The sequence below is a fragment of the Mytilus trossulus genome, chromosome 3 (assembly GCF_036588685.1).
Source record: "Mytilus trossulus isolate FHL-02 chromosome 3, PNRI_Mtr1.1.1.hap1, whole genome shotgun sequence".
In the NCBI taxonomy this organism is placed as follows: Eukaryota; Metazoa; Mollusca; class Bivalvia; order Mytilida; family Mytilidae; genus Mytilus; species Mytilus trossulus.
In genome coordinates this window covers 38,918,655-38,937,624 of record NC_086375.1, presented here as the reverse complement: position 1 = coordinate 38,937,624, position 18,970 = coordinate 38,918,655, and the positions used below count along the sequence as shown (strand labels likewise).

Below are 18,970 nucleotides of genomic sequence, written 5' to 3'. Positions count from 1 at the left end.
TCTCATTGATAATGTTGGTTTTCACTATTCAATTCGTTTTCATTGAGTGTCTTCTTTAGGGGTTGTTTAATTTCAATTAGTCAGCAACCTATTTATACAACATAACAAAAATATATTTATTTAGGTGTACCATGCAATGTTTCATAGAATAAATGTAGCAATAGATTGCATTGAACCCTTTGTCAATCATTTCACTTTAAAGCAGTTATTATTCATTAAGACAACAAATTAGTAATATCGTGTTCATATATACATGGAATTCAGAAATGTTTCAACTGCTTATTTTAGTAAGAAAGATAATTGCACGTAATAGACACCATGGGTCATTGCCGAAGATAAGAGGCCTCTCAGAATATCTCGATTTGTGGCTTTTTTTATTGCAAAAAGTGTTAATATTTACAATATAATGATGTAACTTTAAATGCTCTACCACGTAGATTAAAAGATAGTGCAGATGCATAGTGCATATGAAAAAAAAAAAAAATTTTTCTCAAAATTTTCAATTTTGTTTACTGAATTACGCACACAAGATACGAGTCTACAAATTATAGGAAAATATGCAGTTTGTTTGCACCTATGTGAAGGAAACCTTGAGCTTGAAATGTGTTGGCGCAGAGAAATATAAATGTTTTCCATCATCTCAGTTGGACATGTAGCTGTACCTTTCAGAAATAAATTAGATTTTCTGGTGATCTTTTGACCCTCACCCTAAGAAAAAACAACCATATTGTTTTAATTTACATTTCAATAATGAAAACTTGCTATGGACTTTTCCTGTTAAATTGCCTAGTTAGTATAAGTACACTTCATGAATGTTTTCAGTGATAATTAAAAGAGTCTTAATCAATTAATAGTCTTGTATTTGTAACTGTGTGAAAAAAGTAACAAAATTGCATGATTCTAATAAGAAATTGACTGCTTTCTCTCTGTACACCACTGTTTAATGGGTATTTGTTAACTACCAGTACAGTAGGCTTAAGTGTTCTCTGGGCCATATTGCACCATGGTGATAAACTGTTTTCCATTAGTGATTTAAGTTTATCTGAATGTCTTTTTTTAATGTAAAAGTGTTCATATAAATGTGGCACTATAATTTTGGGGAAATAGTGCATTTTTTAAATGGATATATTCATATAAAAATGCTTTTTTTTGTTTGTGTAATTTTCAAATTTTGTTTGAATAAACTTGCATGCTCCCTTTACCAAGGACTTCGAAAGAGTTATAGCTTATGCTGTACTTGTTTGACGCATTAGAAAACCTAAGTTGGCTCACAGTTTGGCTTTAAAACTAAACTGCTGCATTTCCCAGAAAAAAACTTATGGCATAATATTATATAATCCAAACAGACTTTGCTTCTAGTGTATATAACTCCCAAAAATTCAGACAGATTTTCAGTTTCAGTGCACTTGAAATTGAAATATTGGTATAAAAATACTAGTTGGTGGGAACTTTGTCCATAATAAGTTTGTATGGAATGATTCATATGGGTCAATATACATAAAAAATATATTGATTGATGCATTATACCAGCAAATTCTATCCAAATAAAGGTTTATATACATGTATATATATGTTAAAATTATGATTTCCTTCCTTATATGTAGTTATAAAATGCACAATAAAATGCACAAGGACATCATGATCACTATTGATACATATAATATTAAATAGTGTTGGTTTTGTTTAATATAATGATCACTTATCTATATGCTATATACTTGTTTATTAAATGGCTGTAGTATTATGCATAACTTGCATACCAAAATTACAAATAACTAATTAATTGGTTCAGTATATTCATAACATGCTTTTAACATCACTGCAAAAACAATATCATAAATTCAGAAATGTACTTGACATGTTTTTATTATTGTGAACAATGCAAATTCCACAGGGTTATAATCGAAATAATTTAAACTCCATTTTGAAATGAGGTAGACCTTGGTTAAGGGAAATAACTCTTAAAATCATCAGTACGCTTGTGTCAACCATTTTCATAAATTTTTTCTAAGCTTCTAGGTTACATAGATTATTTCCAATCTGTTTCAGGTAACTGCTTAAAATACGTTGATGAAACTTGACTTTTACAAACACATAACTGATTTAAAGAGTTATCTCCCTGAACCAAGGTCTACCACCTTTTGAATATGTGTAGTTATGCAGTGTTTTATGACTAAGCTATACTGCTGTTTTATCATTGTTATGACTTCTTTCCTCAGTTTTTTTGTTTTTTGATTGATTTATCTGATTGCAATCTTAAGATACATTCAGATAACTTTTCAACAACTTACTATTTTCTCTCTTCTAAAATTCATTCAAAACTTGTTACGTTTTCTTCAAGTGATTCTTTTTTCAGTTTGCACTTTTAGTTTAAGTGTGTAATTGCTGGCATAAACATGATAAAACAACTTAACAATCATAATCTACAACTGTTTTCATAAAAATACTTTCAGCAGAGTTAATGGTATTAGTAATACTGTGATGAACATGACTAGCTAGTATTTATATTCTGTAAAATGTATTTGTGAAAAGAGCAACTGGTCAGTTTCTTGTAAACATTCAGAATCAGTTGATTAGTCCAAACAAAATATAGTTCTGTTTCTTGCCTCCCTACATATCTTAAACTCCCAGGCCTGCTTTTATATATTTTTGGTTCAGGAATGAGTTTCACAAAAAATCTTATAATTTATCTTTAGAATTCAAAAAGCTGAACAAAGCAACTGTAACTATTAAATTGATTTGGAATAGATAACTTAGAAATCTGTGTTAGAAATGAAATTTCAAATCATTAATAAATGCCTGTACATGCCAGTGGCCCAGTGCATGCAGTTCAAATAGATATGACACCATTCAATAGGATTTTGAAAAAGTTGGTGAGATCATGCATTTTGTACAAAAATGTAGTATTAGCTGTTTTTATCCTGATTCTGACCTGATTTTGTGCTTTCTCCTTAATTCATTTTTAATTGATTTATCTGATTGCAATCTAGAGAATTCAAAACGAATGAATTTCAACAACTATTTTGGTTAAAGAATAGATGGTAGTGTTCTAAGTGACATTTTGCACTTTAAGCTGAAGTGTTTACAGTAGTAAACATGGTAGAATGGCAGATATCATTAATCTGGTCAGTTTCTTATAAACAAAAAGTCATTATGGGTATGTCTGTTCTCGTTAGGATATCTTCTTATCTTATAAATCTGAATAAGCAATATCAATGTACCTGTTTTCATGAATGACAAGTTTCAAGGCCATATACTAATAGGATTTCTTAGAATGTTTTTTAGCAAAAATAAATTAGAAAAATCAAAATCTCATGTATTTGATTTTTGACATTGAATATTACATACATATAACTATATCTTAAAGCATTTGTCCTTTATCTTTTCTATTGCTAAAATGTTTTACCAAATTGCAGTTTGATTTCATCTCTACAAACCGATCAACTGGTAAAATAGTTTAAAAATAGTTTATCTCATCGCTAGTGAAAGGTTGTTAGTATGAATCAAGTGCAGTGTAAAATAATCCTATTAGATTTGAATTCCACATTTGTCATTCAAAATGCAATTTGATTAAACATTTAAGCAAATTGTAAGAAACAGCAAACAAAGCCATTAGGATATGTATGTACAGTTGAAAATATTGTAATATCAGATATTGTTGCATTCATTTATTATTGCAAATTTTGATGAATAGACAAAAATGAGAGATTAATTATTAGAAATTTCAGAAAAAAAGTGCATACAGATATATATTTCAGATATCTGAATGCATGTTATATCATTGTGTAATATTCGCTGAGTTGCATTTTACTTAATTTACAGTTTTGTTAGTGAAGTGTTTGCTTGTCAATTCAGCAAGTTGGACTGAATGAAAGTCTGACTGGTAGGAAACAAGTTGTACAAATGTACATGTATGTGGATGTTACACATTATAATATATACTCATTCTAATTATATATAATGAATACCAATCAGTTCCAAAATGTAACTGGTATGTCATGAATTATTTATTTGTAGTAAACATCAATTAGAAATATTTTTTTTTGTTATTAATTGAAACATCATTTGAAATAACCTTCATCCCTAAAAATAACATTTTTAAAATAAGGTTAAAATTACGACCTGCAGTGACTACAACCATCTGTTTCCTTTATCAATACATCTGTCTAGAGGAATGAATGAAACATATTGTATAGGATAAGAATTTTAAAACTATTCTTGATAACATAATTTGGATTGATCATAGATGACAAAACAGGTCCCACCACTTAGAATGAGACTTGATATATATAACTAATTCTTATCATTCAAATCTGGTTGTTTAATAAAAAAATTTACTATGCTATATAATATTAGCTATTTCATCTATTTCTTGGCATTGAAAATTATCAGGAATGATAGCCATATAGCATCCTCCAATAACAGGCTTTTATTTTTTATCATTAAGTATGGCCAAAGGAAAAAAAATTGTTATCTGAGGAAAGATGATAGCATGCATGTAGCGTTCTCCAATATAATAAATCCCCCCCCCCCCAAACCCATGGGAACTGGCTGTCATTCCATAATTTCTAATCTACTATATATTTGGGTATTAGCTGGCAGCTAAACAATCATATAAACATTTCCAGCAAATCTTGAAAAAAAGAATGAATAAATAAGTTACTGCAGATGAAATCAAAGGAGGACATTTGTCAAATCTAGTGGAATTTCAACCCTTGAATTATTTTTATTTTAAATATCAGCCTGTATGACTCCATATCAACATTGCAGTTGACTATATGAATGTCTTGTAAAAATATTGTATTTTGTAAAGATTATACTCAGTCTTCAAACTAAGCCCTACACAGGGTAAATTTCATATCTTCTCTCAATTATAAAAGGGTTAAGTAGATACATAAATCTGTCATCAACAACTGATTAGGGACAGATAATATTGCTTCAAAACAGATGTTTAAAACAAAAGCTAAGCGTGTAAATTTTTGATAACCACTCAAGTACAGAAATAACCAGATAAAACAACAAGTTAAAATGCAAGATCTTATGTTTTGCCTTTACATAGAATTATCAATATTATTAAAATTTAAAAATTTACATTTTTGTCAGCAATAGGGTTTTCCTAAATCTTTGAAAACATTTTTAGTATTAGTTGGGTATTTATTTCAATTGTTCATTTACATTGTAAAAGATGTTTTTATACTTAATATGAATGTAATATGTGTTGCTGGACAATAAGCACATTAAATTAAGCAATCAATCAATTTTTCATTTTCACCTTGTTTTTATTCAAAGAAAAATATGGTTTATCATTGTTAACTTTTTATGCCATATATATATGATATATTTTTTATTAGATTATGTATAATAATTCAATTTCATTGTTTGTTCATGTTGGTTATAATTTGCATGTACATTAAAGATATAAAAAATATTTCAAACATGAAAGTGGTTGTTAATTTCTGTTCAATGACATTTTCTATTTCAGCTTCAAAATTCAAATTATACTATTTTTTTTAATAAACTTAACACATAATTTATGAAATAGGACACACTTAAGAATCATTGATGTGTATTTACAATTTTACTTTTGGCCAACAATTATCACTTCAAAATCAGGTTAACAAAACATGTGGTTTCTGTCAACTTGCAAATTTTAATTGAAATGACAGTTTAATTTGTATTTATGGTATTTTCTAAGTGATGCAGATGATAAGCCCAACATCATTTTGATGTGTTTTCTCGGGCATAGATGCTGGACTGTACTTGTAAATGTCCCCTGGGAACTTATTTGGAAAAAATAGAATATCTTTATTGGTATGGCCTAATGAGAAGTCTTTATCTGATATGACTGATAATAATTGCTGCTAATTGATTTACAAGAAACTTACTGACATCAATTAACAAACATGTCTTACAGTCTAGGATTTATTTTGACCATTCAGCAATTTTAAAGGGGTACTCTTCATATATGTTTACCATGTTTGTACATGTACTTCTATTTGAATTTTGCTGTTGACCTCTACCACATATGGTCCAGAGAAGCAAAAGAGAGTTATATGGACCAATATGTTGTTTTCTGTAAAAACAGACATTTGGACCACAATTATTCTTAACTGAGGATAGTATGGCAAAACATGCTGGTGTCTTAGGTTTCTTTTTACTATACTGTCACTGTAAAAGGCTGTTATAATGCAATCACGTTATCCACCTGTTTACTGGAACCAATATTTTAGGTTCATTCTCAGAATGAATTTATATTTGTCCACAGCCTGACAGTGATGAGTTAATTTATCATATATATATATGAGCACTTACTCTATCCCCAAATAAATTTTCAATATAATGAATGAATTTTAATTCTTTTATCACACTTTTCTCAGCAACTTTCAAACAGATATACATCCTTTAAGAATACTGTAAATTCAGAAATTATTGCGTGCATTTGTTATTGCTATTTTGTCATTTTAGATTAAAAAACGATTTTGATTTTTGCGATAATGAGAATTAAGAATCCTGTAAAAAATCAAAATAGAAGTTTAAACGATTATAACCCTGTCACATTTTCTGCAATAATATAAACATTGCAATAATTTCTGAATTTACAGTAGTGTTGTTAAAAGGATTAGACATATATATAGAACCAGCTGACTATAACACTTGAAAGATGCACAAACAAATATTCTAAGGGCTATTCAGTACTTGTTGTCCTTTCTGTTTCCCCCAACAGTTATATCAGTCTTTCCTTCTAATACATGTATCCTTCTGAAAACTTATGAAAGGGATCATCTATCATACAGCAAAATTAATTAAATTACAGGTGTCAGGTGAGCAAGGTATCAGTTTATCAATTAATTAATTTTTACTGTTGCTTCATTCAATTATTGCTTGTATAATTTATCAATTATGTAACAATATTTTGATTAAGTTTAAATTGTTGCTTTGTATTTTGTAGGTGGCTGAATCCATTGTTTAAGATAGGCTACCAAAGAAGATTAGAAGTAGATGATATGTACAATGTCTGTGAACAGGACTCATCAGATAACTTAGGAGATCGATTAGAAAAGTAAACAAACTTTGTAGTAATGCAAGAAATATTTAGACTGTTCTGTATGCACCTGCTGTAGGCAACAGAGCATTAGATTTTACCCTTGACCTTCAATATCCTTCTGTTTTTTCCGTCTGTCTGTCTGTCGTTCAATGTTCATTTGATTGAAGCTCAAGAGAGGGCATTCATGTTGTCCTCAAACACATACATTCTTCTTTCATTTTTGCTCACACAGGCATGTGCTTGTTCCAAAACAGGAACTCTAGTGATTGTCTTTGGTCAATGAAGGTCAAAGATACTGTGGATTCATTTACTTTTTGTGGGTAACAATTTTTTTGTTGATTGGAGAAAACTTGTTTATTCGTGGATATTTAATTTCATGGTTTTGGCAAAGTCTGCATACATTCCTTTTGGAAATTAACATTTTGTTGAATATTTAAACTGCACCAGTGTTTAAATGGCTTATGAATTTCCTATCTTGATTTTACTTTTATTTTGTTTGAGTAGTTGATGGCAGTTTTCTGATCTGTTTAATTTGTTCACTATAGTTACTTTTCTAAACTCAGGGAATTTAGAGCTTTACATATTGTATACCAACACACCTGTCTATTGATAAAAACTGTGTGTTGCCCATAAGCTGTTATTTGGCTTTCTACGTGTTGAGTTGTTGTCTCATCATAGACTCATGGATGTATTACATTTCCATTGACTCATACAAAAGAGAGATAAGAAAAAGTAGACATAATTTAGAATGTCTGTGATAGAGATTCATTAGATAACAGGGATGATGAATTAGAAAAGTTTATCATAATTTTTTTGTATCATGATAGAGATGTTTTTCTGTGCTTTTTTCCAAAAGTGTTAATCTAAATACAGTTTAAAGTATTTGTCTGTTGATATCTTGATATTAAACAACTGCATGTCTGAGTCTGTAAAAGTGCACTGTGGTAACAGGCTGGAAAGAACATTGGGACTCCAGTGCTAAGTTTACAACAATTGAAACATATAAAGTCATTAGTGAAACAGATATTCCATAACTGCATTTATATTGAAAAAAGATAATAGCTTTTTAGAAGTTTTCATATTATATACTATAAAAATAAAATAAAATTAAACAGTTCTTTTTAAGGGAAATGAATCATACACAAAAATTAAAGTAACCAGAAACACCGAATTCCAAGGAAAATTCAAAACTAGTCTCGCATCAAATGGCAAATCAAAAGCTCAAACACATAAAATTAATGGAAACAACTGTCATATTCCTGAATACTGTAAATTCAGAAATTATTGCGTGCATTTATTATTGCGATTTTGTCATTTTAGACCTAAATGCGATTTTTATTTTTGCGATTCTGAGAAAAAATCCTGTTTAATTCATATAAAACATTTCAAAATGCGAGTTTAAATTATTGCGTTTGCAACTCTGTCGCAATTTTTGCAATAATAAAAACCTCGCATTAATTTCTGAATTTACAGTAGGTACAGGCATTGCCTTATCTAGAAATTTCTGTAGAATAAGTATATAATATAATTATACAAAATAGCACTGAAAAAAAATGTTATTTTACAAACAAAATTAAAATTAAAACATTTTGTCTTTAGATAATTCATTTTTTTCTTTTCCCTTTGCAGAGAATGGAATAAAGAATTAAGGAAAAAACAATCAGGTGGAAAACCTAGTCTGTTAAAATGTCTGATACGAATGTTTGGTGTTGAATATGCTTTGTTAGGATTGATATTATTTATTGAGGTACGTATGAATTCAAATTTTAGACACATAAAAACAAAAATTATCTTGATTTGCAACACATTGGATAATACCATGATCTTTGAATTTTGTGCCTAGATTATATATAGATATTAGAAGATGTGGTTTAGGTATGAGTGCTAATGAGACAACTCTCTTTCCAAGTCAACCATTATAAGTACTGTCTTCAACACAGAGCCTTTGATCACACCGAACAGCAAGCTATAAAGAGCCCCAAAATAGACTATAGGAAAATCAAAGGGCTGATCTTTGTGAAAAAAAATGAGAAACACTTATGAACCAGATCAACGAACGACATCCACTGAACATCAGGCTCCTGATAGGACAGGTGCAAACACATACAGTGGGTTTCAACATTTTGATAGGTACCAACCTTCACCCTTACAAGAAATAATAGTGTTACATCACAACATAGAAGGACACTCTATAAAATATCAATTAAAATATGTATATATGTAAGTTTATCAAGGCTTGGACAAGGCACAGGTGAATATACGTATTTGCCTTGGAATATACAGATCAATAACAACTCTGCCAAAGTTAAATGAAAAAAGGGGCACTTAGTCCATAAAACCAGACAAAATTAAACACTTAACTATATCAACAAACAGAACAAATAGAAAACAAAGTGATATTCCTGGCCTGGAACAGGCATTTTTTTTAGGAAATGGTAAATTGCACCTGCTTTTATAGCTAGCTAAACCTCCAACTTGTATGACAGTTGTGAATAGTTCCATTATTTTGACCAATTGGATAACATGACAATAATTACAAAATGTAGGATCCAGCAGCCAAACCTGTGTAAACATACAAAACAGACAAACAACACAACTGACTAATTCTAACAAACATACAAATAATTCTGTAAAAGACACCAACATTTTTTTCCTTTGGTGATAGTCATGATAGTATATACAGCATAGAAAAAATATTTTTTAAATAAAGTGTACTGTACCAATGGACACCACTGTATGCATGGTGATAATTCAAATAAGTGCAGAGGGTTCATGTGATTTTTCAGTTGTACTAGGAAGGATGTGTGTGGTAAATTTTCTATTTGTAAAAAAAAAAGATATTATATGACATATGAGTCTGTGTTTATACATGAAATCCAATTAATGTGATGAAATAACATTTCTAGTTATCAATTAATGAAGTATCATATATCATTTAAAGCATTAGTTATCATGATAAATACTGGATTTTATGAATTCTGTAGCATTCCTACAGTTAATTGATCAAAACTTTTAAAGGTTTCATGGAGATATATATTAAAAAAAATCATCAAAATATAGGATTACATAAATTGTCTGTTATGATTCATATGATGTTTAATTAAGAAGGTTGCTTGGTATGGGATAGTAAGGTTCTTCACTGAAAAGAAATATCTTAAAATAAATTCAGAAACTGTATTTGTAATTATAGCCAAAATCTAGAGATGAGGGCAATATTACAATCAAGTTGTCTGTCTGTTTGTCAAACAAATATTTTTGTCAAAATTTTCTTAGAAACTACCCTTGGCTTGATATTTGATGTTAACATAAGAATATGTACATACACATAAGTCTACTAAAGACTCTTTCATCAAAATGGAAAGTATCTAGCATCAAAACAGAACAAACCCACAAGCAGAGTTAATTGTAAAAATATAGACAGAGGCCCGGGCCCCCCCTTTTCTGGGAAAAATTTGGTTGCTTATATTGGGAATCACTGAGACATGACCGGAGCAGGCCCCCTCTTAGGCAGTCAGTGGGCCCCCACTTATGAAAATTTCTAGATCCGCCACTGTTAGAGTTGCTGTATATATCTATTTCAACAACCAAGAGAAATATAAAAAACAGACAGGAAATCAAATTCTTGTCCAAAATTGCTTACTGGTGTGATTCCTGGGAAATTAGTATAGGCCTTGGACGGAAGGTTATTTTAATTAATCCTTTAAAACGTTTTCTAGAATTACAGTTAATATGCCTTGTATCCTAAATTAATGCAATGTAATTGTCATGTAATGTAATGAAAACTAAAATATCTTATTTCAATATATTTTTTATAGAATTTTATTTGTTTCAATTATTATTATTTTATTTTATAGGAAGGAACAAAAATCGCTCAACCATTGTTATTAGGTCAGCTTATTCGTTATTTTACTCCTGGGTCTACAGTAAGCAGTACAGATGCCTATATGTATGCAATGGGTGTGAGTCTGTGTGCCATTATATTAGCTATATTTCATCATCCATACTTTTTTGGAGTACAGAGAATTGGTATGCAGCTTCGTGTTGCCTGCTGTTCCTTATTATACAGAAAAGTAAGTAGAAAATTGATTTGGTGATTCAGTTTTCATACCTTTGCAAAAGACCTTTTTGAACTATTGGACATAACTGTACCTTAAAAACTAATTATTTTAAGCGGCAAACCTTATACATTGCAACACGAAACAATTTACACAAGTTATGAAGTAAAGATGATTGCATTAAGGTTCTATTTGCCCCTCACAGGATCTGAGGTCCTAATTGTCATTATCAAACCAATGACAAGATATAGTAAATTGGTCTTTTGTTTAATTTTCTTATCAGGACTATATTTATGACATCAAACATTAAGCCTAAATGTCCGTTCTCTACCAAATTCACTGAAAATGAACTTATTCCTTTGGTTCTTGTGACCAAAATCACATAATGCATAAGATCTTTTAACAGGTTTGTTATAATAAACTTCCTATTGAATTTGAATATTAGTTTACTATTCCTTTGCTTGATTACAAAAAATACTTTATGTACTTTGAAAAAAACAGTTTGGCCTGTTTGTCGTGAAAATGTTAATTTCTAACAATATTTCTTAGTAATTCATCTCTGAAATTTGGGACATTAGTTATAGAACTATCTTAATTTCTATTGGTATTTTTTCCACACAGTGTATTGAAATATTCAGGGATAACTTTTGTGTAAGGAATTTCATTTCAGTGCATGTAATGGGAAATAACTCTTTTAACTAATGAGTAAATTATTTTTCCTTCAAGCTGTGTTTAATCAATTGATTATACCTTGTCAGTAACTCTAGCATGTGTTATATTAAAAGATTTCACAGTCACTTTAAATATCCTTAATGAGATCACACCTGCTATTGTAGGTCACTTTCTGAAGTTAAACATCTGATTAAAAATTTAGACACTGTCATGAGAACAAATTCTAAAAGAAAAATCTCATATTATACCATTGTGTATCTGAGATTACCTTGTCTTGTACTTTAACGAGTGTTAACTACCACAAATCTTTTATCTTCTGCCTTGTAATTGGACACTTAATTACAGGTCAATCTTTTAACTATTTCAAATTAGTGCAGAAATTGCTTGGATGTTTGAGTGATGCTGCATAAATACATATGGTAGATAAGTGTAAGGAATAAGATGGAAAAACTTTATTCAGTTTTTGATTATAAACAATTTCATATAAGGACTGTTACTGAAAAAATAGGTGGTTGAACTCATCCATATTTTTGCTTTCTTCTAAAGGAATTTTGCTAGTTAAAAAATACCGAAAGATTGAACTTGTTCTCATTTTGGAATTCCATTGCAATAACTTTCTGGTAATAAGACCTGTCACGGCCTGGCTGAGGAATTGGGTAGGCAAATGCTCACATTAATCTGTACCGATACAGGCTTCAAATGTCCTCCTTTATACGCCATAACTCATGGTGGTGATCCTTATAAAGGATGCTCATATGGAGACAAGAAGAACCACAAATTTTACTTATTTTCAAATCAATTTCACAATTTTGATAGAATTTAGATTGAATATCCTACCCTGCTGAATATTTTTTTGCTGGAAAATCATTTTATAGTATAAGAATTTAGTAAAACACTTTTTCTAATTTAATTCTTTATATTCATGTCATATAAATACACAATGTAGTATTAAAATAAATGGGAGATAACTTAAATCACTCGGTAATTCTTTTCTGTTTCAGGCATTACGTCTAAATAATACAGCATTAGGGCAGACAACAACAGGACAAATAGTTAATCTTATGTCAAATGATGTCAACAGATTTGACACGGTAGGTTTAATCATTTAATGCCCATATAATTTCCTCGAAATCTCTTAAAAGTAACATGAAAACAGCAGATCATGCTGAAAAAAATATTAAGATTACAGTGAGATTTTACTGTGATCATATATCTTTTACATATTTTATCCACACCAAAAAAAGGCTGAAGATATTAAGGGGACATTTTCTCAATTTTCAAAAGAAAAGCTGACAATGTAATGGCGAAAAAAGGAAAACAAAAAAAAGATGAACAAGGTCACAAAACACTACATAGAGAACTTATGATTTAGCAATATGAACCTCATTGAAACAATTCAGGTGTTGGGAAGATTAAGCAGTTATAAGAAAATGCAATATTCTTTGTATCAGTTATTAACTTACTTACAGCGCTTGATATAAATAAGAAGATGTGGTATGATTGCCAATGAGACAACTCTACATGAGTGACACCATTTATATCAATTTATCTATGTTATATGGAATTAATTCAATTATAAGTCTTTTTTTATTTTATTTAAACAGGCAGCTATTTTCCTACATTATCTGTGGGTAGGACCAGCACAAGCAATTCCTGTTTTATTTATATTGTGGAATGAACTGGGACCATCAGCAATGGCAGGATTTGGTGTGTTGCTTTTACTGGTTCCTGTCCAAAGCTGGATGGGCAAACTTTTTTCCAAGTTCAGGTAAAGATTAAACTGTTCCCTGCCCAAAGCTTGATGTGAACCCTATATTTGCATTCAATAAATGTTTAAGGTGGTACCTAACACTTTCACTAAAATTAATGTGGCTCGTTTAATTTTCATAAAATTTTTACAATGTATTTACTTTAACCCTTTAACAAAAATATAAAAATTTCAATAGATTGGAACCAACTGCATATAGCAGTTTGAGGAACATCAATTTTGATCATTGAGAAGCTTAATATTTCCTTAACAACACAACGTAATTAAAACGTTTAGCTGACTTTACAGAGTTATCTCCCTGTAGTGTTAGGTACCACCTAATACCTAAGGCTGTTACTTTTGTGAAAAGAATGTTATTTTACAGGTCATAATGTAAATAAACATCTTTCAGTTAAACAGGGGTCAAAGTTGTCCCTTCAATTAAAATATGTTTCTATTTCTCCACTTTGCAGAATTTTAAAATGTTGAATCTATTCATTTTCATAAAACATTGCTGTTTTGTTTAAAAGTTTCTTTTTGTGATGACCTTAAAATCAAAGAAAATTCAGTAAAATGGCAACAAAAAACAAATATATTTACTCTGTGACTGAGACATTTTGAGCACTAATATTAAGTGTAGCCCAATATAATATTCACAATGGTATTTATTGTTTAACTTTTAAGATGCAAAAAATCATTAGCTTGTTAAAAGATTTTTTTATAAAAACAGAAATAAGTAATTACAGCCAATACACAGAGCACCACATCAAAAAACCATTCATTTTTACCCTCTCAAAAATATACTACATTGTCCTAAACATAGTGGACATTTTAAACATATTGCATGAGAATTTAACATTACAGGCACAAGACAGCGATACATACAGATGAAAGAGTTAAAGTTATGAATGAAATTATATCAGGGATGAGAGTCATTAAAATGTATTGTTGGGAAAAACCATTTGGTCAGATGGTAGAAAAGATCAGAGGGTAAGTCAGTTTTTTTGTTGAATATGGATATTTTAATGCAATCAAAACACATTGATGATCAGAATTTTTGACAAAATATTGAAAATAGTACAAAATATAACTAATACATGTGGACATGTTGGAAACAAAAAGAAAGCTCATAAAGGATTACCTATAAAAAAAATAACTAAGAAGAAGAAAAAATGCTTAAAAAAACAAATAAAGAAGGGTAAATCAAGCAGGTGCTCTGGAAGGATATGTTTAAAGACGTGTTGTTTTTAGACTGCAAAAACTGGTTTACAGAAAGATAAAAAAATCAAAATCAATAATGCAAGACGCAGTTTATGCTACAGTATTATTCTTTGAGTGAGAAACTTGAGTGCCCTGGAAGGGTAATAATTTCCTGCTTTCTCAAATACATTGAGTATGCATAATGAAAGCTTGTTAAAGGTCTAACATGATGATTAAATAATACACAATGAGAACATCTCAGATTATTACAGACTTACAAATTCCACACTGCAGGAATAATAATTTACGGAGATCATACATGTTAACAAAAGGGTTAAAGAAACCTTATTTACTGGTGAGACTGAACCTTTCTACCAAAAAAAATACACAAATGGTATAAACTGAAATAAGATTTGCATGGCATGATGTATTATTGCATGTTTCTGTTTTAATACTGCAGTTAAGTTTTGTTGATACCACTGTTCCACCTACAAAAGAAGGGGCATTATGTTTTCTAATTTGAGTGGCCATCCTTTTCCTTTGATTCATTCATTTGTCCAAACTGTATTACTGTGGATTCATTATTATTCTTTTGAAACCAATTTTCGTGGATTTCGTGGGTATATGTAAACCACGAAATTCAATGTTCAACGGATGACAAATTTTCTATAGGTGAGTATGTAAAATCTGGCAAAACCACGAAATTAAATATCCATGAACATGAAAGATTTCCTTAACCCACGAAAATTGATACCAACGAAAATAAATGAATCCACAGTATGTAAATGTTGAAGAATTACTATAAAGTTACACATGTTCTGAATGATGTGAACTTTCAAAATTGGATTTTGATAAAGATTCCTAGGGTCAAGGAACATGGAAATTGGATAGTTTGAGTAGGGCATGGTATCATATTCACCCATAATTCAGTATCTCTTTACGATTTAAACCTTTTTGGTTAGAAAATATACAACTCCTCAGCAATAACCATTTTGTATGAAAAAAAATAAAGTTTTCAAATGGTATGACAAAAATTTAACTGCATGTATTTCACAGAAAGTATGGTATTATTTTGTCATATTTTGTATACATTTGATAATTAAAACATGTTAATGCTTTGTTTTGCACTACATTAAATTTTCACAGCATGCCATTCTATATGTTGTGTAATATATCCTGATATTGTTTATAAAGTGACTGACACTAATTTGCATGTTTTGATATTTTCTGAAAATTGTGTATTTATGTTATTTTATTAATATACCGGTACTATAGTTGTCCATAACTTAACTGTGAATATATATGTGCATTATGAAAATTAGATAAAAACAAAATTTCATCTACGTAAATTGTGCATTTTGATAAAATTCTGCATACCTAAACGCATCAAATTCATATTGTTATTTTTACTGAAGAGTAAGAATAGTCCTATACCTACTGTATGTAGTTGAGCGTGAACTTACATTTAAAATTATATGGTTTGAATACTTGAAATTCATTCAAATGTTGTAGCATGCATGATTATTAGGAGTTCTTTCAGATGCCTGTAGTCTTGTATGGCTTACATATAGCATATCCATGAAATTAACAATTTGTTATCAGTCTTGTCCCGACCCAGGATAAAGGGGTTTTCAACCGTATGTCCCCATTCAAATGCATTGATTGTTAAAAAAAAGGGGGGGTTCCATCCCCCTCTGGATCCGCCACTGTACATTATGCTTATTCAGTTTTAGTTTATTATTTTGCTTCTTAATGGTATCAAGTACTGTCAAGTTTCAATTGTACTACAGTTTAAATTTAAATTAGGATAAAACATATATATATATTATTCACAGGCATTTATGCACAACTATAGTATGCTGCATGTCTATACAAATATATCTGCACTAGAAAACCTACGTTCTAACCTCTGCATGCTTATTTTGCTTGCCTGCTTTCGCATAAAACAAATTATTCAGAAGTTCTGTCCTAAAATGAATATATTTATATGTTATGTAATTGATTCAGTTCTGGTAAAATGAAGTAAATAGATAATTTTGTAATTATGACAACCTCTATGTGTAATATCAGACCAGAATTTGTTAAGCTATATATTTTTAGAAATTCCTTAAATAATAATTACAAATTTCTATGTCATATACTTTATTCAGTTCTTGTAAAATGCTGGAAAAAAATAATGCTAGAATCCACCTCTGTGTAATTTTATCAGGAAATTAAAATTTGTTGAGCCACATTTTATTTAAAGTTAAAATGTTATAAAATAAAAAGTAAATACATTAGTAATTTATTCAGATCTGGTAAAATGCTGGAAAAAGATGATTTTATTATCATCTCTATGTTACATATATATTAGTAACTAGAAATTTAGAATCAAACCAAATCATTATTTTTGGCTTTTCATTCTTTAAACCTGATATGTATAAAAGCTATCAAATTCCTATGAATTAAGAAGGGCAGTGACTTTGTGGCTTTATAAATTGATACTTTCTCATTAATGAAAAAGTATGATGTAAGAATATGTGAAATTCATAATATCATGTGAGATCTTTCATAGAAACAAGGTTTGATATGAAAATATTACTCTGTATTGCAAAAAATATAACTGCAACAATTTAGTTATGTTATATGTTAATGTTAACAGATCTTGACTGTGATTTCTCAACACAATTGCAAACTTAAAATAATGATAGTTCCAGAAGAATAACATTAACGGTACCAATTTTTCTGCACCAGATGCGCATTTCGACATGTCTCTTCAGTGATGCTCGTGGCCAAAATATTTGAAATCCAAAGCTTATATAAAAGATGAAGAGCTATAATCCAAAAGGTTCAAAATGTAAAGCCAAATCAGTGAAAGAAATCAGAGCTTTGCATGAGGGAGATACATTCCTTAATTTATAATAATTTCTAAATATCTAGAAGTTAGATTGAATTGCAAAAGTGACCTTGAACATTTGAAATGGTTGTTAAAGTGGCTTTGAACATTTGAAGTGGTTGCTCAAGTTTCGTAAAACATTTGAAGTGGTTGCTAAAGTTTCCTTGAACATTTGAAGTGGTTGCTAAAGTTTCCTTGAACATTTGAAGTGGTTGCTTAAGTTTCCTTGAACATTTGAAGTGATTGCTAAAGTTTCCTTAAACATTTATAGCGGTTACTAAAGTTTCCTTAAACATTTGAAGTGTGGGAATAATTATTGAAATATCAGGGAAAAAATGCTAAAACAAATTTGAAATGAAATATATGTAACGAAACCAATTCTGTCAACATTTTCATATTTATAAAAATATAAAAAAAAATCTGAATTTACGGTACATGAATTAAATCAGGATGTTGATGTCTTTATGGAAAGAATAGTGTTCAAAGAATTGAAATGTTACTTCTTGAAATTAAACTGGTTGCTGAAGCAACCGATTCAAATGGGGGATGAGGTACCAGAATTTAATTCCTTGCATGTTTGGTTGTAGAATCTATTATTTTTTTGTTATCAATCTTTCCTGTAACACATTGTCACATCAGTGTAGAATTTATGCAATCACAAATAATTTGACCGTATGTTACTTAAGAGCTTTTGTCTTGCGCATATATTATGTTTCATGGTAAATTTAAAGTTAATTTCTCCTTGATATACTAAAACATTTATTCTGGTAACAGGATGTGATATTATTGAATTAATTCTGGTCAATCAAAGGAATAGAAGACTTATGTTGCCTGTTTGGAAAATATTGTACTCATTGATTGATAGATATCCTATTGTTTGTTTGATTGATTGATTGATTGATTGATTGATTGGATTTAAAGCTCATGTTAGCACCTTTGGCTCTATTGTGGTGGTAACTTTTTTTCTAGTGGAGGAAGCTGGAGAAATCCACAGACCTTCTGTAGGGAAACTGAAAAATCAAGTTAATTAAGATTGGAGTAAATAAAACACACCTGCCATGTGTGGGGTAGAAGATGAACTTCTTAGATCATTTGTCTAACAAGGCCCTTCAAGTAAAAAAAAAGATTTTTTTTAATTTCCATTTCTTTATTTGATGTATTGTATGATTAATAAATTGGGTGTTAGTCCTACAATGGGTCTCATTGGGGTCTAAGGGTGACGTGGGATTGCTGATTTTTTGTAAGCGTGACACATGAAAGTCAAATTATTGTGCCGTGAAAATTAGAAATGAAGTCAAGCGGGACATGGAAAATTACAAAAAAAGAGAGTTGCTTACGCATATAGTGTAAGCGGGATACAGGAATCTGACAAAATA

General features: G+C 29.9%; 1 protein-coding gene across 7 annotated transcripts in view; it reads left to right on the top strand.

Moving 5' to 3' along the window:
* Positions 1 to 18,970, top strand: part of LOC134711439 (ATP-binding cassette sub-family C member 4-like) — a 107,010-nt gene that overhangs the window by 16,085 nt on the left and 71,955 nt on the right. For all 7 annotated transcript variants that reach the window (XM_063572027.1, XM_063572028.1, XM_063572026.1 and 4 more), the window contains exons 2-7: positions 6,950 to 7,060; positions 8,675 to 8,792; positions 10,900 to 11,115; positions 12,774 to 12,863; positions 13,377 to 13,540; positions 14,384 to 14,509. In XM_063572027.1, the coding sequence (XP_063428097.1) occupies positions 6,950 to 7,060; positions 8,675 to 8,792; positions 10,900 to 11,115; positions 12,774 to 12,863; positions 13,377 to 13,540; positions 14,384 to 14,509 (825 nt within the window). The remainder of the gene's footprint in view (positions 1 to 6,949; positions 7,061 to 8,674; positions 8,793 to 10,899; positions 11,116 to 12,773; positions 12,864 to 13,376; positions 13,541 to 14,383; positions 14,510 to 18,970) is intronic.